Below are 27686 nucleotides of genomic sequence, written 5' to 3' on the forward strand. Positions count from 1 at the left end.
TGTTGCCTGAGTGAAGTGTCTTGACTTTCAGGCACAATACAGATCCACTGTTTCTGCAAAGTAAAGCTCACCTGATAAATTTCCTTTAAGTGAGAGAACTGCATGTCAAATGAATGGAATTACCTATAGAAGTTAGGAGAGGAATTTAACAAAATTGGAATTGTGCTGACTTTGTCCCTGTCTTACGAACAATGGTAATTGGAAGGATGCACAAGTACTATAATAAGGTTCTCTCTCTACTCCACATGCCTTCATTACTTATAACCTCTAGAATCACTCCCTACCTACACATTTGCTAAGACAAAGGAAACTCACTGTTGCCAGTACCTTTCAAATCCCTTCCTTGTACATTTGTCTTCTCATTACATATTACGCAACCAGATTTGGCAACATTTTTCCTTAACAGAGATCAAAATTGGATGCTCTGACACAAGAACAGTAATAAAAAACAATCCAAATGATGCCCATGGAGTTCTGCTACATACTGTAAATGAAACTAGCGTTTCAGTCAATGTTAATAAATGTAAAAAGAAGAAGTGACTATGAAAAACAGCGATGACATATAAAAGAAAATTAGGAAGTCAACAACAATTTCTTAGTCTACAAAAACCATCCTTATCAGTCTGCTTAGAGGATCCATCCATCCTCACCCCCCAAAAAAGTTAAGAATAGGGTGGTTGTCCATTCACAAAGTTGTGTAGGGCTGTCCTAGGAGCATGCCAAAATCATTGCAACGTTAGCCTGGTGCTGCTGCCCTCCCTCCCACCTTTACTATTGACTAAATCCTGCTTTGCAGTTCTGTTAATCACGGCTGTATCAGTGAATTTACAGAAACAGAACATAAAGTCGCTTACATTATCCTAACATCAGGGTCACAGAATAAATTCAAATCTTTACTGTGAATCTAGTAAAAATGAATGTTGGCTCATTCAACTCAAAACAACCTGGGAACATGTATCCAACTAGTCACCTATGCAGAAACCATCCTGATTTGTTCTAATTGCAAATAATTACAAATACTCAGAATTTCAGAGAAATCTCACCAGAGCAACTCTTGAATGAAATACTACGTATCCACCCACCACAGAGCTAAGGAACAAAGCAACTCCATGAGCAGACCAAACTCGTGCAGGGCTGGGAACAGAATCCACGCTTCATGTGAATGTCAGATGCAGGAGACGCTGCTTCACACTAATTTTCACTCCAGTGCCAACAATTAAATACTTTCTACTAAGTGTAAGTAAATGGCAAGAACAGACATTTTAATTCTTTTCAAATCCCTTACAAGCAGTTTTCTTTCAGCACTGCAGAATATCAAGATTACAGGCTGTCAGTAACATTCTATAGATATTCACACTACATAACATTCTCCAGTGAAGCAGAGAGACACGTGCGTTAATAAGAACTAATTAGTGTATTTGGAAGGGATCTGCAGTAAATCTTTACAGCACAAAACGAAACACGACTCCATGTTGAGTTCAAAGTGTTTATAACGTTACTTTTAAAAAGTGTGTGACAAACAGCTTGTTAAAAAAAAAAAGAAAAAAAAAAGAGAAAAGAAAAAGAATGCCCCTCTTTCCCCCAAACTAAAGGAAAGCCACCAAAATCACCAAAAAGTAAATGGCAGAAAACTGTATTTTGGACAAACCAACTGAACTCCAAACAACTTTAATAGGCACCTACTGTGGGTTCTGGAATCACTGTCGCATGCATATCTCTAGTCATATTGGATTTCTCTTTCAGCTTTGACTGGAGTAATGTGTGCTCCATTACACCAATTTGAATGTCCATCTGAATGGTTTCTTGCTTCAGTTTTGTTAAGGCCTGTTTAATCTTCACTAGAGGAGCTGTCCAAGAAAAGATAAATAGTGCAACTTTATGTCAGATGACTTAGCACAAAAGCATTATTTTCTATAATTCACTACTTAAAATTGAAGAGTTGAATGAACAAAAGGGTGTTCTACTCTAAAGACTTGATTGTACTGATACATCATTTTTAGCATGCAAGACACTTAAAAAAGGTAGAAATGACTGTAACGATTTTTCTGTCTTCTTGACAACTAAGATCTGTAAAAAGATGTGCATAAACATTAAGATAGGCTTGTCAATGATGTGTTTTGCTCAGCTGAAAGCCTCATCCCCACAGCTGACTTGGGGTTTGGTAGAGAACTGAAGACACTTTTAGTAGGAGGTTGTTTTACCTTGGAAAAGCTATTAAAATGTTTTGTGCCCCATACATTACTTCTAACCCCTCACTTCCCACTAACATCACCCTATAGGTGCTGCTGCTGCATCTTACAGCTCCTTATAATTCTGGGCTCCGGAATTTATCCTGATCCTTGGCTATGCCATAATGCTGTTAAGGTGTTGAGAGGCAGCTGAGTAGCTCTTTTAGTGAAGCAAGGGAGCACAAAATTTCCTTATACAGTAACACTTGCATCTACTTAAGTAAATTAGCTGTAGGGTTTACAGTCAAATACGGATTCAGCTTGCATATTTAGCACTACCAGAGTGTGCATCAATTTATTTTTGCATTCGTACCTGTTATATATTTGCAACAGAATGTATTTATCAGGAAAAATCACAAACCACCAAATTCCCAGATTGAGGCATACTAATTCATATAGGTACATAGCTTTAAATATTAAAAAAATCCAAACATCAAAGCACCAAAATGAACTTTCTCACTGATTCCAGCCAGCCTGAGCCAGAGAATCCAACAGCTACTGCCAGTAATGATTTGAGAGTAAAAGGGCTTTTACCTTCTATAGACTTACGCAACCTTTTCAAGGAGGGCTAGATGCCTAGGTTTTCTTCAACACCTTTCAAAATTTTAATATCAATATTTCAGACTAGTCAGTCATTTTGGTTACAGTGGTGTTTTTTTTTTTTTTTTAATAGAAGACCAACCATGTATCTGTCACTGAGAAAATAGGTGGATGGTTTGAGATGGAAGCATACTTACCACCATCAGTCATACTGCTTCCTTTCTCTTCTGTTTCCTGCTTTACTTTCTCTAATACTTCTGTAATCTTAAATTAGAGATTTTTTCTTAATTAAACAAATTGATTTAAAAGTTAAAAGAGAAAACAAAAAAAACTCTCTCCTGAATGTGTCAGTTAAAAAAACAAAACTAATCTCTTAATTGTTGTATACAGAGGAACTTTTTTTTTTCATTATTAAAATTTCAAGTAGCCTTTAAAAAAAAGTTGTAAATATTATGGCAGAAAGCAACAGGTTGACCAAGCTCTCAATAACATGGTGTTATTGAGAAGTGTCGCAGCATGATGGACGGACAATAAGAACTGTTATCCCCACAGAGCATGATTCACCAAATGACCACAAGAAATGCTCTTCTAAAAGTGGCAGGACTTGGCAAGTGACAGCAGAAATCTGAGAAACATCTCTGCAGCAAAAGATGGTGCAGCAATCAAACCTGCTGGCACTGGCAATAGGTAGGTAAAATCCATGTATGAGGAATAAAATTACATTTCAGCACAGACTGTCAACCAGTTTGCCTTTGTAGATGACAAAAAAAAAAAAGCAACTACATGATTCAGAAGTAGAGTCTAGGTAACAACCTACTATTTTTGCCTTTAATATAAAAACAGCCTTTCGTTAATGTTGCAGTAAGCCTTTACATTCAGAAAAAGAAACATTGCTGCAATTTCATTGCATAGCTCCAATGGTACTGGTATTGCCAAGTGGGATGAGATTTGGTTGCATGATTGAAAGCAGATCAGTTGTGCTATCTAATGTGTCTAGCTTAGCTCAGATATACATCACTGCATCTACATAGTTTAAAGGCTACCAATAGCATACTTTTCTTTAATAATCAGCTAATATTTTTCAAAGCACAAAATCATTACAAATCTGAAGTCAACTTCCTTGAGAATCAAATAGAAAAAAGTTCTAATTCTGCAGATGCTGTGCACTAAGGATTTTTTGTTAGAAAACCCTCGTTAAATGCTGTGGTTACTTAAAAAAATCTCAACTCTATTTTACAATTTCCATCATATTCCTATGATGTGATCTACTTTGTGTGACTATTACAGACACTTTAGTTATTTTCAAACAATAGAATCGTTTAAAAATCTAAATTGGACAGAGTGGAAATATTTTGAAGTCAGACAGTAAATCTAAATGGAAACTATGAAACACTCAATGTGTTGAGGCAATTAGGAGTCTGGGGACTTTTTCTTTAAATTTGTAAGACTACTGATTAAAAGAAAAAGAGAAAATACAGTTTCAGGTATTAATATAATTTGATTGGTATTGAAAAGCTACTTTTTAGTCAAATATTGCATTTAGATGCTTGCTAGATGAAAATTTCAAATTGCTTTTGTCTATTTTTACTAAAAATTAGAGTTAAATTTTCCTTCTTCCAAAGACTTTATGGACATGACTTGATTAATCCTCACTATTTCGAGGAGACAGGTTATAAAATACACAATATTTCCTCTCTTTTACTATCTGGCAAAATAAAGAAAGCTCAGAACAGTTTGCCCAAATTCACAAGTTAAAAATCAATGGCAGCAATCGTTTAAAATTGAGTGACTGAGCTAGACTGCTTTCACTAAAAACAGATTAACACAAGAACGTATCAGAAAGAACTCACTTCATAAAGCTGCAAACACTGAACGCCAACTCTCTGAATATTTTTTAAAACAAGCAAAAGAAACAATGTGAAGATATGTTTTACCTCAGAAAGTACTCTACTCCTTTCAGTTACTCCTCCACTTCCCTCCTGGTACTTCTCTCTAGCCTGGAAAGAAACATGTTTTTTGCTGCGATGACAAAGCTGAAGAAACACATGCATTCTAGATACTTTAGCTTCCAATAAATAAACTGGGTTTTTCAAACCTAAACAACAGAATCGTTAAAAAAAAAATCTGAACTTTATAGAGAGAGTGTCAAAACTTGCTTGTGTGTGTCCCAATTCCTGATCTTATCCCACAGAGTTCCAATGACGTTTACAGCACTATGCATGCAAGGAAAGGTTTGAAACATCAGCCTATGTAATGACCAACATTCAAAAATACAAAGCTGCTTTTCATGTTTTAAGTAACAGCCCTGATACACACAGTAAGAAGTAGGTTTTCTGATCATTTACATGAGGAAACAAACAAAGGAAATTTGCCAGAACGCAGGCCAAACTGAGTCCTGAAATCCAGAACAGTTATTTCTTAGCAATAAATGAGTCTTGAAGTTTCTTAAAGTTCAACAATGAGATAAACAGAAAGCACAGAGGTCATATCTTGTTAGTCTTATTTTAATGTTGTAACCACAAACAGGAGGGCTAGCCAAATGGCAGCTTATACAGGCTTCCTAACCAAAGAATCAAATATCTTCAAGAACAGTAGAACTATTGGCATAAGAACTAAATGAAGTAAACAAGTAATCAGAGTGCTTTATGTAAGTTAGCATGAGTAATCAATGTAAGAGATGAATGCTGGACCGAAACTGCAGTTTTTCCACTCATCACAGATGTCTGAACTTCACAGGGAAAGCAGAACTAGCAATTTACTAGCTGCTCAAAATTGGCAACAAATTTACATAATGTTCAGGCAAGAAAACATTTACTTTCCCTTGCAGAATACTTGAATAAAAATTGCTAATTTAGTTTAAAAAAATATATAATTTGAGAGCCAATCAGCATCTCCCGTGCTTTATATCCAAAAGCAGAATTCACAGATAACTCCTCCAATTCTTTGCCTTCTCCCTCACTTAATAGCAAGTTAATACTAGAGAAGGCAACAACAATAGATCAGTGCGTTACCTCACTCAGCAAGGCTTGCGCTGAACGGTATTCTTGGACCAAATGCTCCAACTGATTGTTGATGTACTTTTCCCTGCTATTGATCTTTTCCAACGTTCTGCTGATTTCATTATGGAGTTTGTCCAGGTAGCCCTAGAAAATCATATTCTGTGGGTTGACGGTATACAGAAAATACCCAAGAAGTATTAAAACGGTGCTGTAATTAAGAAAGGATATGGAAGTCTATGAGTGAGAGATAAAAATAGTACAGAAATACTGTGTCTGGCCAATGAAGAAATATTCCTAATGTGTTTTTCTTTTTATTTTTTTTCCCCAGCTCTACAACACATATTTCAAGCTTTACTGCTTCCTTTAATCTTCTCCTACATTAATTACAAATATCAATGTTGGTAAGTTACTCTAGCAACAGTATTTAAAAGTGTTTTGTTTTTCATTAGCTGTTATTTTCAGATGGTATTATTCCATTCTTCCCTCTGTACTGAGGACATACTTATGCTAATGCATACATTAATGAAATCTCATATCCCTGTTAATCCTTATATATACAAATCTATTTCCCACAAGATCTTTTTCCCGTGCCTCTATTTCTAATCACCATTCTCATGTTTCCCTTTTCTGTTTCACAACTTTATCGCAATTAAAATGAAGAAATAAAAAACATGTATATAAAATGATAAAGAAAACAGCAGCGCAGACAGATTGGTGAAATGTTCTGCATATAAAAGACATACCCTAGTTTCTTTCAAAGAAGATTCAATTCCATCCTTATGCTGATGCATTTGATCTACATGGATCCTCCAATCCTAAAAAAAAGATGCCATAAAGTAAACCATAGATAAATACAGCTTTTACGTACTTCTGCTTACTGAACAAATGCTGGTATGCAAGGAAGGGTGAGTTCTCACATATACTACAACCATGCATCCTTCTACCACTGCCACATTCATATCCAGATGCATTAGCTTAATGTGATGCAACGTATCAATCTCCTAAATATCCCAACATGACACTCAGATCCATAAATACTGACACCCTCAACGATACCACAGCAGCTATATTTTTAGAGTCTGTTTGATCTTCAGTGAGCTGTTTCTCCTAGAAACCACTATGGGCACAAGTGTTGAAAATATTGATTACAGATGTACTAGCTCAGCTTAGAGAACATGAATGCTTCAAATGTCCAACAATTACCAGTTCCAGACTATCTTCTACTCCTACTTAACCCTTACCGCTTTCATAAGAACAGAAAGAAATGAAGGAGGCAGAAATACCTGAACTTGGTTTTGATAGTGGGACAAAATTGGAATGGGGAAAATTATTTACAGCTGGTAGCTCAAAGGAAATGTACATGGACTTAGGTACGGAGAATGAGAGACGGTGCTATGTTAACTTGACAGATGGGAATCTTTTACTTAGAAATCAATTCCATTCCCCACCATTTATCACACATCTATGCTTATCAATGCAGAATTTTTATGCCTCCCAGACCCAGAGCACAGCTGCAGACTATGGATTGAAAATAAAGCAGAGTAGTAGCACTGCTGAATTATTGCTACTGCGGTATTGTATTTCCGAAGTCGGTTTAAAAAAAAAAAAAAAGATTTTCAAGCTTTTAAAGCTTTTTGGCACTGTACTGGTCTAGGTGTTAAGAAAACTGATGTTAACAAATTATGTTAACAAATCTTTATCACTTGAAATCAAACCCAAGGAGACTTTCTTGGAAAGTAGGTACTGTTAAGGGTATGCAAAAAAATGACCGCTTCAGTAAGATTGCCTGATGAAGGACCTTGTCAAATAGGATGATAAGGAAAAATGGGAAGCAAACCAAAGAGACACAAGCCTGACTGACAAACAATAACAGAGACAATAACAAGAAACACACATCTTGCCAGTTACACTAATAGGTAAGGGCATAAGGAATGTGAGAATGCTGATTTCAGTAAGATCATCCAATCAAAGACCTTGTCAAAAGGGGATGATAAGGAAAAAGGGGAGGGAATAAAAAGCATACAGAGACACAGACCTTTCAGAGAAACAGTAAGGGAGACTGACAAGAAACAGACCTCATCTGTCACCGTAACCAATGAGCTATCAAGAAACTGCAGGCATCACTTCAAAGAAGGCACAACTGCACTTTGTAACTGAAAAGAATGCAAACCTAGGGATCCTGGGTATTAGGGGCAAGGGTCAGTGCAACTATGCAAACTGGTGAATGCAGTTTGTAGGGGAAGGGGATTGAGGAGGAACGCAGCAGAGAAGAGACAGAGATGCTGGCCATGTGTAAACCACTGCCTGTCAGTACACTTGTCTGACTGAGCCCTGTGCTCGATCACTGCAGCAAGTCCTACATTCTTATTAAACTCTTTTTTCATGGCCTTTCTGTGTAAAGTCACTCCCTGTTCCACGTGGGTTTGAGGGCTGCAAGGACTAAGTGCCAGCTGCTAGTGAGTGTGGATACAATGACAGCAACTGGAGTCAGACTGGGGGGGCGTGGGCACCCCATGGGCCCCTGGTGCTGGCAACTGGTGTGAGTGGGACTCTCAGTGCCAGGAGCTGGGGTGCCACAGCTCTCGGGGGAACATCTGTCTGGGCCCTGTGGCCTGTGTTCAGGCTGCCAGTTACTGGGGTGACCAGCAGGAGTACCTAGAGGGCCAGCAACTGGAGTCAGGCCAGGGCTGTAGGTGTCCCCTGGGCCTGCAGCTGGCGCAAGTTGGGTCTTGGTGCCAGCAACTGGAGCAGGTGAGGGTCTCCGCCCCTGGGGCTGTTGGCCAGCAAGCATCAGGAGGCACTAGTGAGCAAGGAGAAGGGCAGTGAAACAGACAAGGTGGCCCAGGATCCAGGCAAGGGTATTAGTGAGAAGGACCGTGCTGATAGGTGAGGGATTCATGGATGTCCAGAGAGCAGGGGGTATGTACTTCCGCTAGTAAACTTCAACCTTTATTAGCTGAAGAGAAGGAAGTGGGCTTGGCTGCCTATACTTAATGTTTTATGGGAGTCCTAGAGGTGCTGCTAAAGATAGTGCCTTCTTTATGGTAGTGTGTAGGTGGCCACGTCAACATCTTCTGTGTGTGTGTGTGTGCTTAACTTCACTGCTGGCTGAACCTGCAAGCAGGAAAACAGCAGCAGCCAGTCTGGATGGGAATGCCAAGGTCCCCCAGGAACACGGGGCTGGGCTGCAGGACATGAGCAAGAGGAATTCCCAGGCCTGGAGCTCCTGGAGGGTGTGACCACTTAAGTCTCATAACAGGAACAAAAGAAATCATGGATTAAAACAGCTGCACACTTAAACATGTGCCATCCTTCAATCACAGGCAGTTCTGCCGACTTGAAATGGGGCTGTTCCCCTTGCACGTAATGACCACAGGACTGGCGCTTCTGTCTCACCATCTCGGATGAGCACAGCTGAGCATCTGCAACAGCTGCTCAGCCCATGAGGTTCACTTGCTGGCTACAGTTGTGTTGCTGCCCACTATTCTCTTCAGGAACAAAACAAAGGTTACTAGAGAAAATGTGCTTACACTGGGTGTTGATGTTTAAGTTTGCAGCAGACTCAAGATTTTTTTTCTGCTCTGGTGACAACTGTTAGCTATTTGCCAAACTTTGCAGTATTAAAATAAAAACAACAACAAATATACAACTCCCTACCTTCCACACCTGACAAGTACTTCAAAATTAAGTTGTAGTTTCTGTTGCTGTCCAGTTAAACCATTAACCTCTCCTGGTACTATGGATATATGCACAGCTTACAAAACATAACATGATGCTTTTCTTACAGAATGAAAAAAAGGCCAGATACTTCTTGTATTTCTGAAAGCATGAAAGTACAGAAGTTAGAAAAAGATAAATCCTGTTTTCATACTCATTTTGGTGTATTCCTTAAAGCCAAGGAATAGCACGTTAAACTGGAAGCTAGCAAACCTCTTTTCCTATGTAAATGGCTTTTTTTTTTTCCCTAAGTAAATGGTTTTACTTTTTAATGTATAACTTTATTAAGCCTTAATTTCTTACTGTGAGACTCAAGAGCGTTGCTCTCTGTAACAGATGGGCTTGCCAAGGACTAGGGGAAGGTGGCTCAAACCAGGAAATTCTTCTAATTGAAGAATGCAGGGTAGCATAACACAGTAAGGCAATTTAACAGAGCGTTGAGAGCTTACTCTATTTTTGGCAAGACAGTTATCCTTCATTGAATTCTGAATCACCGCAGACTGCTCCCAACAATCCAACTAGTTGGGCCACTACAAATGAGCAATTTCAATACCGCACTGATCTATGCATGCTATATGAGCTCTTAGAAAGAATATTTGAGGCAATGCCAGGAATAAGTCCGTGGCTTGGATGTTGATGTGCCAAAGACAGATGTCTGCTTCTGAGATGCTCATCCTAGACTCCTTGGAATAGATTATGGAGAGAAATATACATTTTTCTCCATAGAGAGAAGAAATGATGAATTTCATCTCGAGGTAGCTATCTGGATAGGTAAGTAAAATCAACTGAAAAAGTACTCAATTTGTTTTGTTAAACATAAGGAAAGCTCTCGATCAGAGGTACAGACCTACTTGATCATAATTTAAAGTTCAGCAAGAGGAATTCCATGAAATCAATTTTTTAAGTGGTTGAAAAATTGAACAGTTGTAAAATAAGAAGCTTCTCAGCTGTCTTCCAGGGAGATGTTTTAAGAGCTGCTAGACTGAAGGTATAATTTTTCAGAAGTATTTAACCATTTAAGAAGTTTCCACTAAATAAATATACAGAAATAACATTGGAGAGTCCATTACTCCCAATTCTTGGCATGACAACAGAAGAAAAAAAAAAAACACAACATAAATGGTAAGTCAACAATACTGCTGATTCAAAGCACACTTTAATCCCCATGTGTACACACAAAACTCCCCTCTCACATACCTTATTGTCAGTCCTGACCGTAACTTTCAGCTGTGGAAGTACACGTTCCACTTCCAGATTCCATTCTGCTGCATCTGTCGTGGACTGTAAGATTTCTTCTTGTTTTGTAGAGTCATTAATGTCCTGCATAAAAATCACAAAGTTTATATACAAAACATAATCCTTATACACAGTGCCAACTGTTAAGAAATCATGTTACTATGGCTTACAGTTACAGAAGAACACACATATCCACTAGAACTAAAGATACAATTGAATTTTTAATGCCCTTCTTTGAATTCTTAAATATTAGGAATTAAAATAAATATACACTCTCATCATTTTTAGAATTCAAAAGAATAAACATTATAATGAATTCTAGAAAAAAGGAGAAAAATAACTACAATATATTTTAAAAACTAATGCCATCCTTTTTAAAAGTCTCTGAAAAAAATCTTGCAAATGTTTCTATCAACCTTGTAGTGATAACTGTTTAGAAATTGGATGCAGTTTTCTTTTAAAATAAGACAATTTATTTCAGTTGGAATGTTTTTTCAAGTTTGGACTAGGTATATTGGTTGAAGTCCAAAAATACATAAGTTGCTGCTAAAGCTGTGCAAATGTCCCAAAAGAGGAGTGACAAGTAACAACTTACTGATCTGTATGTTTGTGCCTTCAGAACATTCAGATCAATGAAATTTTCTTCATTGTCTGACTCTTCTTCCTTAAGAGAAGTTGCAAAGAGACATCAGTAAATAGTGTACAATCTTTCTTCAAAACTTTTTTTCGCAGGAGCACAGGCCAAGGAGTACTAAATTCAAAATTTCTGAACAAAACAAGACATGGAAAGTTTTTGATAACAGAGTTTGCATTTACTTAAAATCTTACAAGTACACAACAAGCTAGAAGACAAAAGCTATCCCACATTTCTCTGGAGGTGCTACAGTATTTAAAAAATAAACCAACTAGCCAAAAAAACGCACAGCTCTGTTACAAGAAGCGGGCCATTATCAAGAACTTACAGTCACCTTAAAACTATTACACTCTGTATAAAATTTTGCAGTAAAAAAATAAACCAACCCCCTCCCCCCAAAAAAAAAACAAAGCAGAACTAGACCTTTAGTACAGATTAGTTGCATAATGAAGCCATATTTTAAGTATGCAGAATACTGCATTTCATACTGAGACAATCAATTTGTTTCATTGCACATTACACCACACACTGAGCTGATAGTTTTAGAGAATTAAGTATTAAAGGCTCAAATTGCATTCATCAGTGACAATAATCAGCTTAAAGCCCATCATTGCACAAGGATGTTTTTCCTGTTTGTTATCCTCCACTCATATATACTGAACTTCACCTGCCATTTTATCATCCATGCATTTCACCCTCATACAGTTCATCCTCCTACAGTTCTTCTCAGTCTGCTGTTGTCTTTTCCACCAAAGTTATATGTAATCATTCAACTTCCTTCTAGACAAATCTTGAGCACTGCAATAACACTGGTCTTAGTGTAGAACCTTTCATGACTCAAATAGTGAAAACCTGGGAGCTTATTCCTGTACCTTATATAGTCTTTGTCTACCAGTGACCACTTCCCCTATATTAGTTTATTTTGGCACATTTGGCCCCTAGCCCCCTGAACACTTGCAAAGAATTAATGGTGACTAGATTAGGAGTATCATTTGCTAAATGAACAATATGCATCTGTGCAATGTTTAGAATAATGTATTACAACACTACCAAAACAACAACAATAAAAAACCACTAACCATCAGAACTGAGGAACTAAATTGTAAAGATTGCTTTGGGCTAGCTACTACTTCTTTATCTAATTCCCCAAGATTTTCAGAACTAGGCTTGCCTCTGTCAGCCTTACCAATTTTATTCAGGAGAATCTAATCCAGAAGAACAACCAAGCAAACTCATCATTAGCATTTAACTACTGGAAATGCTGCTAAATTAAATTTTGGATACAAGTAATGCAACCAGGACATATCAACATATCGGCAGCAAAAATGGACTGGGAAAATGTTTACATCTTTATATAACTAATCCCTGTAGAACCATGAGGGGCTCCAAAAAGGAGCTACTTGCTTGGTATAAAACTAGCTCAGTGGTTTCACTAAAACAAAAACGATGAAGGGCTAATAGACCATGTTATATGTCAAAATTATGGACTAGAATACTACCTGCAAGTAAATCCAGAGGTTCTTTGAAGGGTTTAAGCTGTGCTTTGGTTAACTGTTTCCTCCCCACTTCCCCATATAAACAGCTTAGACCTTAACAAGACACAGGAACGAGTAGGCAGCTGACTGTTTTCATACTGAAAGCTCTTAGCCACCAGCTGACATTTCTGAGGCTTGTCAAATATGCAACATATAATGTCTCTGATTGTTCTTAGAATTATTCAAGAATTTTTTTTGGTCGGCTCCAAAGCTGACAAAAATGCAACCAGACAGCGATACCCACACCCTAATACTTGCATATTGTATGAAATTCAAGAAGGATGGAATTTTTGTCAACTAATAAAAATGATAAAAATAGCATAGTACTTAAGAAAACTGTAAGAAGAGAAGAAAAGCAAACTCTTCAACCGTTACAATCTTGTGGTCTATTGCGGCATATAAACTGGGACTGCAGTCAGAGCCATATGGTAACATTACTGACACTAACTTTAATGACCTTTAGTTTTTCCCAAGCACTTAAAAAATGTGGACACAAAAATGGGACAGCTGTGGCATTTTTATCCAGTATTTCTGGACCTTATAACTCCACAAAATTGTCTTCCCTGCAGGTAACTCACTAACCAAGCAAGTGAGCATTTCTGGGATCACAGCTTTCAATATTTTGGTTCTGATCTAAATTAACTTTGTACAGAAACATCAGATTTTGGAGAAATCAGATGTGAAATGAACTCCTTTTTTGTAATTTTCACTTTGAGCATCTTTATATAACTTCCCTCTCCTGAAAAGTCTTAAGTCAGCAATAAAAAGACTCACTTTGAGAAGACTGACAGAGGCCTGTGAAAACGATGAAATCTTGTGATCACATTATACCAGTTTACAGACAGTGAGGCTCCAGCTCTCACAAGAATAATCCTCTGAGAAAGTCTATCAACAGGAAACAACTTCTGTTCAACATCCATCCAGCAGTAAGCACAAGAAACATATTTGAATTTACAGGCATATTTTGTGGATTGTTTCATAAACGTGATGACATAGCTGCAATTATTATAGTTAAAAAGCAGGAATAAATAAAAACGTTGATTCTCAAGCATAGCCATCTTGCTGAAAAAAGGTACAGAGGCTTATTCTGCTGTCAAAAGTGATGAGGGGATATTAATATTTCATATATGGAATATATAGCGATGCCATGACCTTTCTTTTCAGAAACAATTCTGCAACCTTTATCTGCGTCTTCAACACTGTTTTTAAACAAATACTCAGTTTCCAGAAGTTCTCTTCCATCTACCTTGTTCCCAAATCTTAAGATTAACTAAGTGCCAAAGATACTGTTTCCCATTTGCACTGAAATCTGAGTAACAATAGTGAGCACTTTATTAAGTACTGAGCAAATTTAAACCAAATATTAGCCAATTCTGTAGATGTGGATTGATTCAAGTTTCATTTAACATCATCAGCAGCTTGTTTCAGTAGAAACCAAACAGTTCTCAATCTATGTAATTCAATGGATTGTTAGATTCAACTTCAATTTATAATGATTTCAACGTACACAATAACAAATGCTCTGTCCTGAAGAGTAAACCACCTTACCTGAAAAGAAACAACCCTACAGAGAAGGTGATGATGCAGAACAGAAGACGAAGGAAAGAAGACACAGGAAAGAAAGGTGATGTAGAAAAGACTTCTTAAGGCCAAACAAAATGAACAGCAAGTAAAGATTTCCTCATGGTTGGCCAATACTTATATAACGAAAACCAAACAGGTAAACCTACCACGACATCCTCTTCCAGTTTATTAAGTGTTAATTCTGCATCATCTTCTGTTATTTCTTCTTCTTCTAGCTCTTCTGTTGGATATACTGGTCTGAAATAAGTTCAAAGAAGAGATGACCTTTTAAACACAATAAATTGGAAATACTTCTGTAAATTGCTCCCAAGCAAACAAAAAATTTCATGAGAAGTAAGGATTATGTGGAATATGACTAGACAGCGATTGTCTCACACATATAAACAAATGAAATTAATGCTCGCCCTTAAAAGTAATTTACCTTGGGCTGTCTTAACAGCGAGGGTTAGTTGTTATGCCAAGCAGTACAGTATATTCACAATGCCAAGATATCTGGGGGATTAAGCTGTCATTCATTTCCTCCTTTGGTCTAACTCCTTAAAATTCTAGTGCAAGTCCCCACAAACTCAATTCTGGCTTAAAGTGGAACTTGTGTACTAAATAACAGTAAAGTTTTTGGAGGTAGAAATTACTTTGCTATACCATTTCAAAACCCACCAGAGAGAGGGGATGAAATCAAGAGCATTTTTAAACAAGTTTTCATACACTTGAAATGATTTGTCATTTGAATTCCCTGAAGATTTCCTTTGGATTAAATACTCAAAATTACTGTAGTCTATTTTGTAAGCTGATTGCATTCTGTGTGTACCTCCAGCTGAAGAGATCAATAATCTATCTATTGATTGATAGGACCTAAACAGATGGATACTATTCAACCCAGCTGTCAGATTAACAAGCCATTACACACAGGACAGAGACAAAAAAGAGGAAATTAGTCAAATCTTTATTAATTAGCTAAGTCTACTAATGGCCCAAACTCACCCTTGCTGGTAAGAGACTAAATTGTATGAAACTGCATTAGGAACTACTTTGTCCAACTTCTGAATTCTGCGTCTCATAAAATATCAAGTAGAAGATTTCTGGTCAATATTCCATTTTCTGTGCCACCCTTTACAACTATTTACATTTGTTCCCTGAAAAATAATGCATAAGGGAGGATTCTTAAAATTACTGTACCTTTTCCAGCTAAAGCCACTGTATTTCAAGGCTTCGTCAGCTAAACAATCAAGAACATAACATACTTGCTCTCCATAACCTGCTTTTAATTTTGAGGGAGGAAAATCCACAGGCCTTCCCTAAAACAAAGAAACATGACATTTACTAATGGCTACCAAACCGGCAGAGTTTCCTCCCACAGAGGTTACTAGATTTTTACACTAAAACCAAGTGTCCATTGTGATCAGAATTTTACCAACGTTAATTCATATCCTTTCCCCATGGAGCCCCAGTCAGGCAACAGAAGGGAAAACAGAACAATTCAAGGGACAGATGCAGTGCAGAAGTCTTAAAGCACCTGGTAAGAAGATCCTCAATTGAGCAGAAGAGTCAGAAGCTGCATGGGAGTTAGACAATCAAGCACAAAAGTGACACCCTGGCAAGGTAACAACAGGTACGGAGGAACTCAGGTACCGAGACTTAACCAATGGCTTTTCAACTCTGCCTTGTTTACTCCAGAATTATTTAAAAATACTTTATTATTATTTACTGCTGTTTAACTCCTTAAGAGAATGGTGTTTTTAACATCATTCACAGCTGCACCACAGTAGAATCTTCCGTGAGATCATTCACTTTCCAACCAAAAAAAAAAACATAAACATGAGTGCAATTTAAACCATTTCCTTTAGCATGAATTATACCTTTGACTTAGGCAGCAGCAGGATCATAAGCACTGTGTAAGTTTTCAAGATAAAATCTTTGTAAATTATACTACTATAAACAAGCAGCATATGAGGCTTAACAAGAAATAATCCTGACTTAATCCCCTGCACAGATTGCAGAACAAAACTAATTAGAACAACATATATAATAATGTAAGGCCACTTCTCATAGTGCCAAAGTATTAGCAAGCATATACAGACAGTATAAGCTTCTAATTAATATTGAACAAACACGCAGAAAGGGAAAATCTGTCCAGTCCTTGGGAACATAATCAGACAGGAGAGGAAATGTGTTATTACTGATATTTCTGAAAGTGATGCCTATGCTTGAAATGCACTTAGAAAAACAGCTTGTTCAACACTTACAAATGAACGTAGCTCTGAGAGTATGTTTGATATTACTGCGTTGGGGTCATCGTATTCTTGTGGCTGCTCGAAGGGATGTCCTGCTTTAGTGATCAGCCAAGCGGCAAGTGTGCAAAACATAAAGAACTGCTCACCAGGATTAGTGGGCAGTGCAAAGTAGTGCCTGTTTAAAAGGGAGGAAAACAGTAAATAAATATACTGCAAACTCCTGCAGCAACTATAGCATTCTAGGTCAGCACAGGCTAGGAAAACAGGTTCTTTAACTGACATCCTCAGAGAGTGAACGATTTGAACTACATTCAGGATCTCTAGTTTCACATATAACTGCAGTAGACTACATCTTCCACACGCAGCTTATCTGTTTCCCACTTCGAGCAAGTCTTAACCAATATTAGACTTCTAGGGAACCAAACTAAACCTGGGTACTCCTCTCCCCTGCTAGGATGCTTACGCAGCTTCAGTTAGACGCCAGCAAACGAGCATTTCCACATAAAGCCAAGTTACTTCTCTGATTTACCTGAACAGTCCAAAATTATCTTGAGCTCAATTCTGTTCCCATGGAATTTTAGGGAAGCAGAATCCATCCCACTGCCCCATAATATAATATAATAACACTGACAATTAAGAGTCAATAAACATATCCATTTAAATGTGATTTACATAATATAAATTACTGAAAAGCTCAAAAGAATCTAAAGTCAAAGATCTGACATTGCCAATAACTTGTAGGCTGTGAATAAGATAAAGTTTGTTCAGTCTCAGGCATTTCTCACAAGGCAAGTGATTTAGAGTGAAAGACAAAATATGAATTTCAAAAACAACCCCTGAACGTATCAGCAGAAGGGCACATGTCAGCAAAACAGCACACTTCAACAATTAAATTTAAATGATCTATTACTCAAGTTTTAGACCTGTGCCAATGACAAGAGAAGCCAGGGTGAATTTGTCTAATTTTTTATCTACTTTAGACCACACTGAAAAATGATTTAAAAGCGCATACTTCTTTCTGTCCGTTAAATGGAGTCTAGACCTATACTTAAAGAAAAGTGACCATACCTGAGACATGAATATGCCTCATTAAAAAGAGTTTTGTTTTGTTTTCCACCAACTGACCACATGAGAACTTGAATGGCACTTCTGTGAGGATGGGAAAGCAACTTTACTGGAGCACCATTGCTTGATGTCCTGCTGAGTTGTGTCCTCATCTGCAACGCTGTACCAGAATAACCCCGCCGCCTGGGCCTTCCTTAACGTCTCTTCCTGGCACTGGGAATACATCCAGTTCCTCTGGCTTCCTAACTCCCCAGATCTCTTCCCCTTCCTGCCTTCCTCAGCTAGTGGCTGGGCAAGAGGCTGGTGTACAGCTCGGATCAGGAGCATTCTTCTGAAGCGATTCTTCCACACACCCTCACCCACTGTCTTTTGGGTCACTTCGGGGAGCGAGGTAGACTAACTGGATCTGTTTTGGATCAAACTGAACGGAAAAATGCGGTCTACTGGCATACCTAATAATGAGACCTGATAAGCATTTAGCCCATAAAAGGTGTGTTTTCCTTGCTCCACGTACACAGGTGGTCAGACAGCTGGCTAAAAGCAGCTTGAAACTACCGAGCTCATCCTCGGGCCTCTCCTTCAACACGGGCATTCGTGGGACTACGCTTCTCCCCGTACCCCACCGCTGCCTACAGAAAGACGCTGCCACCTCAGGCCCAGCTCCTCGCCGCCCGCCCCAACGCCGCCGGGCCGGGCCGCGACCTGGAGAGCGGGCGCATGTTGTGCCGCCGCAGCGCCTCCTCCTCCTCGCAGCCCAGCAGCTTCAGCTTGTCCCGCAGCTCCTCCATCAGCACGAAGGCCTGGTAGGCCGCGCCCGGGCCGCGCTCCGCCACCTCCTCCTCCCGCTCCGCCGCCATTTCGGAGCCCCCCCCCGCCGCCGCCGCCGCCCGTAACCATGGCAACCGCGTCCACCATCCGGGGCGGGCAGAAGAAGATGGTGCCAGGAGCAGCTAGCGCCGCCCATTGGACGAGAGCCGGTACCGGCAGCCAATCATGGAGGAAAGCGCGAACATTTAAATTAACTAACTAATTCAATTTTCTGTGCGCACACACACGAGGTTGTTTGCTTGCTCGCTGGTAAAACGTGACGTGCCCAGGTATGTCTAGTTCTCCTAAATGCATGCATTCTTGAAACGCGCTGTTATTATCCTGCTGTTAATATCATGTTATTATCGGAAATTATCGTTTCTGTAGGAAATACATCCCCTGAAAATGGGGCTAGGAGTAACTCACGTTACTGCAATGATCTTGTTTCTACTTTCGCGTTGTCTGTATAAATTACTCCATACTGATCTTTCAAAGCAAACACTTTGCACGTAATTTCTTGATTGTGCCATTTAGATTCGTAACAATAAGCAAAACGTATTTCTTCAGTACTCTGCAGTGACTAACCATCACCGTATGTATTCTTCTCTCCTGTAAGACCCCAGAGCTGCTGCCAAAAAGCAGGCTGTCCAGAGCCAACGCTCTGCATGCTTCTGCAGAAAAAGTACTGATGTAGGAGCATATAAACCAATTACCAAACCCAGCTCAGGCTGTGTCCCGTCTAAGTTAGGAATGGTACCCATAGCTCTCCTCTCAGGAGAGAAGGAATAGAGGAAGACTTTTAGATTCTTTTCCAACTATATGAGTCATGATCACCATGTTGTCCTGTATTTTGAAGTAGTTCATGTGGATGGAGCAAGGACGTGGTCTGTCAGTTACAGTATGATTATTCTTGTGCTGCTCTGTATGTGAGCTTCTTCAGTTCATTGCCATTTAACTGGCAAATTAGCAAAGCTGATGGGAGAGCCTCCTCTGTGTTCCTACCCTACACTTTCTAGACTCTAGACACATTTTTCCAAGTTCAGCCAATGCACTTTTGATCAAGTAAAGACTCTTTATGCCTGCAGCATTTGTAAATTCAAAAAGACAAATGTTGCATTAATAAGAAAACTTTGTTGCAGTAACAAGGACTCTGTTTTAGGAAATGAAAAAATCTGGCTTGACAAGGGACATTTTACATCCTTTTGGAAAAGGCACTTGACCATTTTCCCTCAGTGTCCTATTAATGCATTTTGAAGATTATTTTTTCCTAGCCTTGTAATAACACTGAGGATTAACGCACGAAAAAATAAGAAGGTGAATTACATTGTAATGAGCGGCCCCCAACCATTATAAAATGTATAGTAAGGGCCAAAAATTTGGTCCCAACTTATTGCGAACTAAAAGCGTGATACAGGCCCTGATAAACTGTACAAAGATAACAACACAGTTAAGGCAAATCTTTTACCTGCATTTAAAAAGGTCATCTCCCCTCCTTTTACGCTGTCAGTTTGAAATTAATAAATCAACAAAGACATGAAGGGACATAAGACACCATCTCTTCTCCTCTGTTTACTTTCCATATGTGCTATAATTTGGGGTAGGGTTTAGTTCTCTTGCTTATGAAAAATCATGAAGATGACAACTCTTTTTTTTTTTTTTTTTTTTTTTTTTTTTTTTTTTTTTTTTTTTTTTTACGGGGGAATTAATTCCGACATTATTTATTAACAGTTAAGAATCGGTTTGGGGTAAAACACTCCTGAAGCAGAAGAAGACAAAGATTGTGTCACAAATGTCCGTGGCCATTGAGTGTGTTAAGCACCTGGACTTCAGCTGCCCACGTTTCTGCCACACAGCTTGGCTGGTGGAGTACATTGTGATACCACTCAGTGGTCAGTAGTTGTTAGCACTGAAAGTGGCTTGAAGTACATTGGGTGGGTTTGTGCTGAGATAGCTGAGGGAAAGTCACGCAGATTGCTCTGCCAGGGTTGCCAGATCTCCCTGCGCTGGAGAGGGCATCAAGCTTTCCAAGAAGGCAGCGGCAAACAGCTACAGCCAGGCACTTGCCACCAGCCCAACAAGGTTGTGTGACCTTGACCAAGAATGTCCATGCAGCATCACCAAGTGAATACAATCGGTTGTGAAAAATATTCATTTAAACTTCTGAAATTGAACATCAATAGCAATTGGATATTCTTTGTGTATTATTGACTTGCGCTGGGGCTGGGACAACATTCCCGGATGCCATCAGTGGTGGTGAAGCCATTTTGAGAAGTTCTGTCCTTCCTCTCAGTCACACAGTTGTGTACTTTTGTCCGTACAACAGCTTGGCCTCTTCCTGCATCATTGTGGGGGTGCTACAGCTGGGTTCTGAGCCCAATTAAATCCACTACACCTGCAGCGGGGCAGGATGGCTATGGGATAGGGCAAGAGGTAGCATCCTCTTGACATGTGGTAGCATCCAAGACGTGGTTTGGTGACTGAGCCATGGACCCCAAAGTGAGGGGCAAATCTTTTAGCTGCATTTAAAAATGCTGTCTCCCCTCCTTTTTCGTTGTCAGTTTGAGATTAATAAACCAACGAAGACATGAAGCGACAGAAGATACCATCTCTTCTCTGTTTGCTTTCCATATGTGCTACAACTTGGGGTAGGTTTTAATTATTTTGTTTATGAAAAAATGATAAAGATGACAACTCTTTTTTTTTTTTTTGATGGGGGAATTAATTCTGACATTATTTATTAATGGTTAAGGATCAACTCGGCGGTGGTGAAGCCATTTTGAGAAGTTCTGTCCTTCCTGTCAGTCACACGATTGCGTACTTTTGTCTGTACAACTGCTTGGCACTGCGTAAGGGTCACTGATCACCCAGATCATTGCCAGCCAGCTCTATGAACATATGAGTGAGGACAAGCTGCAGCTTGAGGCTGGGGACTCTCACCTGGATTTGGTATCGGAGGTGGTGCTTTTGGAAAAGCACAGGAAACTCAGGTGGCTAAGGCAGATGCATGCTGATGTAATTATACAGATGGTTAGTCAGGTTGCCCACTTAACCTGAGTTCAAAGCTCAGAGCCCTGCATTATAATACTGATCAAACTTAATGGAGAAAAGTGCAGCTGCCACCCTTGCTGTCCCAGAGATCTGTGCTACAGAAAATATTTGAGTCTGTGTTATTGAAACACATGGTGGGAGTGTTCTACCTGTTGGAGCCAAAGAATTTTTTGGGTCAGGGATAAGGAGGGGCAGAAAAATGCTTATAAGCTAGATTTAATGTAATCCACTCATTTGTACTTACACGTTTCTACAGAAAAGGAAACAGTAACAGGGCTGTTTGCAAAGGATGTCATCCTTCCTTGTCCTTTTCCACCTGGTGATGATGAAGTAATTTACTGGAAGAAAGAAGAAAATGATGTACATAGCTACTACTACAGGAGGGATCATCTGGAAAGCCAACACCTGAATTACAGAAACAGAACTCAGGTTTTTAATGAGCATATTCCTCATGGAAATGCCTCTTTGAAACTTCGTAACCTGACCTTGACTGACAAAGGCCTTTACCTCTGCTATGTGGGAACACAACAAACTAAAACAGAAGTGGAAGTTGAGCTGCATGTGCAAGGTCAGTAAGATAACAGAAGTGCTTGGATGATGCTAGTAGAAACCGGGTAACACCCACAGATTGTCTGACATGATTTCTTACATGGTATTGAAATCCTCCAGTGGAACAGAGCACCTCCTGGGCCTGTTGGTGTTCTCTTTGTCTCTGGAGAAATGTAACAAGTTAAAAAATCACAGTGCAGCATTGCTTCTGATAACCTACTGCACAGTGACTTCCAAAGGGCAGTTGGTGTACCTGAGTCATAAAACATCATACGGCTTTTTAGAACAGTATAGACCACAGCATTAACAATAAGTAATGCCATTCTTTCTCCTGAAACCACATTAAATTTTGTTTTCTGTTGTGCTTATTCTCCCCAGTGTCATTTCAAAAGACCAATCACTTCAGCTTGGAAAGGATTTGAAAATAATAGGACTGCTGTGTGTTTTTGTTTGTTTTAATCTAGTTGCCTCTTATTATGCACTGGAGTACCACAAGAACGACACAGAAAGGATGCTGACATGCTCTGCCTTTCTTACGTATCCAGAACCAAATATAACTTGGGTAATAGGCAATAAACCCATCCAAGAAACACGTCGTGAGGAAACCAGGGATGGCATTCTCTATTCTCTTCGAAGTCACCAGAGCATTATAACCACATCTGATCCTTACTCCTGTCATATTCATCTCCCTCAAGGGAGGTGGACTGCTGAATGGAGGATGAAAGGTAGGAATAAAGGGAGGCCTCTTCCTGCAACATTATGGAGTGCGATGGCTGGGTTCTGAGCCCAGTTAAATCCACTACACTGCAGTGGGGCAGCATGGGTATGGCATAATGCAAGAGGTTGCATCATCATCCTCTTAGAAACTCCTCAGTTACAATTACAAGCCAGCACAAGTCCAAGAAGTAGGGAAAGGAGGGGGTAGCTCACATTTCTGTAAGTTTGCTTTACTCTCAATGTTTTTTCTGTATCAGTTTCACATTTCAAGGGACGCATAATGATCAAACTTCACACTGTCAAAAACATAATGAACTCAGACAAAATATGTGGAAAGCGTTATATGAGGTAGTGATGTTTTTTGTTCTTGATGTGTATGTTTTTTTGTCTATTCTCCACCTTGTGCCAGAGTGTTCAGTACCATTCAATCCTTTCTTCTTACTTCTCTTGAAGTGCAGTCTTAAGTACCCAGGTGCAGCATGTGGGGTGCATGGGAGTGAAGAACAGCAGCACTGCTTATGTTTGGGCAAACTGCAGCTGATCTTGTTATTTAATGGAAAACCGAGATACGAAAATTACAGTCTCCATTTTGTCTCAAGCAATCCCAAGCATTCTCTGGAAATTCAGATACTGGTACTTTTCATTCCCTCACGTATCTTAGGAAGTATTTTTAATTGGATCAAGAGGAATGCAAGAGCAGTTCCCTTATTGGATATGCACGGCTGCCTCCATTGCTCAGATTTCTTCCTGAAGTGTACCCAGTACACACTCAGCTCTTAACCCACTGCATATGCTTCAGAACAAGGGTGGTGTTTTTAATTTACGTACCTTCTGACTCTGGAAGGTTTCAACTACGGTATCAGAGCAGGTAACAAGTGCACCAGAAATGTCTGTTTTGTTAATCTGCCTTTCCAAGTCACAAGTGGAAAAGGTACATTTCATTACAGCGTTGTTTAAATTCCCCTGCATCTGTCTGCTGTCTCGCTGAAACATTTTTGAGAATATATTGCTTTCCCGTTCCTTATATAATAGCAGCTCTGGGTACTGTTTCATTTTTCCTAATGGTTTTCAGCACCACACCTCTGCTTATTTGGATCCATGCACAGAAACCAAGTGTGGTTATACTATGTCAAAATAATGTATTATACTTCCCTTCCAGCAGACTGCCAGCCACCATAGCCTCCTGTTTTTTCCCTTGCTTGTAGCAGATCTCTGCAGTTAAATAGTCGTGCTATGATGTTAATTTGTCCCATACTAGTATTTTATTGGATCATTAACTGTTAGTTCCACTTACCTGCCCATCACTAGGTCAAATCAGTTCTGTTAGTCAGTCCCTCATAGTCCCCCAGATTAGGTGAGAAATAGCAAAATGAAAATAAATTCAAGTTTAACAATTATATGTTGTTACTAATTAGATTTTTTTTTAAATGTATATATGATCAGTTTGTATTTAAAAATCTTTAAATTCTTCTAGAAGAATACTGTGATGTTTGAATAGGATATCAAAACAATGGAGTATAATTTGAAATGTTTGTGTTGTACTAATTGGTGAAAAAACTAACCATCCTTGATAATACTTTCTAAACCAATTATAGTGTTTCGTAATTGTCTGTTTCAGACCAACTGGCAAAAGCAGAAGGAAGTAGCGTTGCCATTCCTTGTGAATTCAGCAGTGACACTTTACACAGAGAGGGCATCAGTGTTGTCTGGATACTAAACAGAAATTCAGTGACCTCGGTCCTGGCTGCCTTCAATGGTACCTCTCACTCTTACCAGCCTCGAGTCCGGATTAACCAAAGTGACTGTTCACTGCTATTGAGTGATCTTACCACAAGTGACAGTGGAGAATATCTCTGTAACATGTCAACACCTCACTACACAAAACTCACTGTGAGAACTTTGGAAGTTGGTAAGTTGCTGCTCCTTCCCTATCAGAGGGTGGGGACAAATGAGGGGAGTACAGGGCCAGAGTCAACCAGAAATCTGTGAAATACTGAAAAACATTAAGACATATGTATTTAAAGACTTCTTTCTTTCTTCAAAGCACAGAGGGCTGTGCAGCTGAGAGCACAAAGAAACTTATGGACTCATATCCTAAATGCTGTGTTGGTAGCAAATACTCTCTTTAAAGGTGGGAGGGAGATGAAGGCATGCCCATAGAAGTGGTACAATTTTTATTCTGCAGAAGAAACCTTGTTGAGAAAAGCATGTAGTTGTTATTTTCAAAGCTTTAATTCTACACAGCAGGCCTTTTTTACACTTGGAAATATGTATGTTTGTATGTATGCCTTCCTTTTTACGAACTGTAGTAAACATCCAGCTGTGAAGTCTTAGTTACAGTTATTTCATTATCTCTGGTTTCAAGCAGACTTAGGATTAACTTCTCTATCTATTGAAAACTCTTACTTGAGGTTAAAAAAAAAATTGACTCCAGCTTTTTAAAAACATAGTGTAAACAAATTACAGAGTTTTTCAAAAATAGCGTGCTGTTTGGGGTGGTGCCTCTTGAACTCTCCGTTCAAAGGGAATGGAAAAAAACAAAACCACATTCAAGCAGTAGCAAGTAGGCATCCATTAAATGCAATCAACTAAAAGACAGAGAACTAATATACGGCACCTCCATTATTGTTTTAAAAAAGAAGAAAGCTTGGGACAGTCTGCAGAATGTGAAACACAGAGGCAACATAGCAAAAATGGGACTAGAGTAAGTTATAACACCTGGATATTTGTCTTCCCTTCCTTCCCCACCACAGCTTGGTTTCTGTCTGAAACTATAGGGTGTTCTAAATGGCAGCGACTATACACATGGTATATATATGAAGGAGGGGAGTTAGTGTAAAGAAAACTGTTGAGTCAGACAAACATACCTCCTTGAAGCTCAAATTCCAGCATGTTCGTCCTTATCCCGTAAACCTAAGTTTATGGCGGAGTGTAGAATTTTCCAAAAAAACTTTTTTGAACAAGATGCGGCAGTGGAAAGGAAACCTGAAATAGAAGAACTGTAGATGAACAAATGAGTCCTTCAAATGTGAGTGTTCTCATATTGATGAAAGGAGCTGAAACAATGCTGCCTAGAACCAGAGCCAACCTCGGCTAGATGGGCTTTTATGCCCTGTGGAATCTGTTGGTACCACCCACTTCTGCAAATCGGGAGTACGGTTAATGGCATTAAGCACTGTACCTGGAAGCAGCATTTACCCACCTGAGAACTTAGTTGATTATCAACAGGACTTGTATAAGAAGTTCTCAAATCATATTTAATGAGAAAACAATTTTCTATCAGCACAGTTAAGTAAAGCAATTGGCTTTTACCCATTCACCCTTAATTCATTAAAGTATCCTTTTGAAATCTTCACTTATAGGATGGGTCATGTAACTTGACCATTGTATCAGTACCATTAACAATAAATGGAAATGTTCTCCCTTCATCATAGCTATGAGATTATAAGTAAGAGAAAAATCATAATTTTGATGTAAGTATCAAATAGCAATGAATAACAATGAATAATTGAATATAAAATATCACAGATTAATATTCACTATTATTCAATAAGTTTTTGAGTTCCTGTTTAACAGTTTGGAATTTGTATTTCCATAGAACATTCAGATAACACTTGGATAACTGTGACAAGAATTGTGCTGGTGGTGATAGTACTGGCAGTGATAGGACTGGCAGCGATAGGGGTCTATCTCTGTCGCAAGGTATGTACAAACATTATGGTATTTACTTTTGAGCATACTATTAAGCTGAATTTCAGACCTTGAATGTTTGACCAAAACAGACTTGATTTTCATGGCATAAAGGATGCAAACAACACTGAAAAACTTAGAATAATGAATCTCAGCTTAAGTAAACTGCCCTATTTTTTTTTTTTCTGTATTCTATGTCCAAAAAGCCCTCTTTAGTACATCTAGGCAATAGTATTTTAGTTGTAACAATGCTAACATGCCCTTTCCTTGACCAGATTGCTCTCCTGCACTCTATAAAAAGATGAAAAAAATTGATTACCTGTCACAAATACTTGCTGATAGCTTGCTTTGAAAATAATTAAGCATTTTTGTAATTTTCTCTCACTTTTATTTAAGACAAACAAAACCAGTGAAGATCCCCAAACAACGGGCTGTACTAGCATTCATTTGGGCCCAAATTATCACTTCAGCTCTGTCCAACTTCAAAATTCAACGAAGCTTGTTTGTGTAAAGACATGCAAATTGCTTTGTTTGGGAGACTGCTGTGACCATATAGCCTCTAATCTCGTCTCTCTGTACATCTGTCCTATTTACTAGTGCTACCAAGTCAGAAGGACATATGGTTCTCCCCCTGATAGATTAATAGAACCAATACCTTTGAGATGAAGCTGTTTCATTTAAAGAACTTAAGCAAGATGAATATATATTGGGACCTGTTGAAACCTTTAACATATAACTGGAGGAAGCAGAATAATTTACAAGTTAACATTGCTCTGTTTATGTTTATGAAAACTAAATGGAAGAAACGGGAATGCTGCTGCCCTTTTATGTACATGTTTATTTTATTCAGCTGATGTTAAAATAGAAGATAGTGACTTACCTCTAACATGAGTATGTCTTGTTCTGTTCCTACTGGGGGGTTAATTTTATGCATCAGTAGTTCTCATGGATGTTTTTGTTTTAAATAGAGAATCGGGATCACTCCAAGATGCAGGGGATCAGGAGTGGTATAAGCACTTTGACATACCAAAAACACCTGTCTGCACAAACACAAAAACTACTGAGAATGCTGCTGAAATACAAGCTTGAGCAGAGGAGTTCCTTCG

At 38.8% G+C, this 27686-nt stretch overlaps 2 protein-coding genes across 2 annotated transcripts; one reads left to right on the forward strand and one right to left on the reverse strand.

Annotated features, from left to right (window-relative positions):
* Nucleotides 1-1528: 1528 nt before the first annotated feature.
* IFT57 (intraflagellar transport 57) lies at nt 1529-18684 on the reverse strand. The gene is given in 12 exon segments (XM_032208177.1): nt 1529-1847; nt 2966-3032; nt 4703-4765; nt 5780-5911; nt 6511-6582; nt 10682-10804; nt 11316-11384; nt 14620-14710; nt 15650-15768; nt 16717-16879; nt 18472-18608; nt 18610-18684. Coding segments are annotated over 12 exon segments (1290 nt in total). The 3' UTR covers nt 1529-1668.
* A 138-nt stretch (nt 18685-18822) lies between these two features.
* HHLA2 (HERV-H LTR-associating 2) lies at nt 18823-27638 on the forward strand. The gene is made up of 7 exons (XM_032200036.1): nt 18823-18866; nt 21135-21221; nt 21881-22192; nt 22638-22898; nt 24509-24799; nt 26489-26592; nt 27549-27638. Exons 2-7 carry the CDS (start codon nt 21161-21163, stop codon nt 27591-27593), a joined length of 1074 nt encoding a protein of 357 aa, XP_032055927.1. The 5' UTR covers nt 18823-18866; nt 21135-21160; the 3' UTR covers nt 27594-27638.
* The last annotated feature ends 48 nt before the right edge of the window (nt 27639-27686 follow it).

This window comes from Aythya fuligula, chromosome 1 (genome assembly GCF_009819795.1).
Source record: "Aythya fuligula isolate bAytFul2 chromosome 1, bAytFul2.pri, whole genome shotgun sequence".
In the NCBI taxonomy this organism is placed as follows: Eukaryota; Metazoa; Chordata; class Aves; order Anseriformes; family Anatidae; genus Aythya; species Aythya fuligula.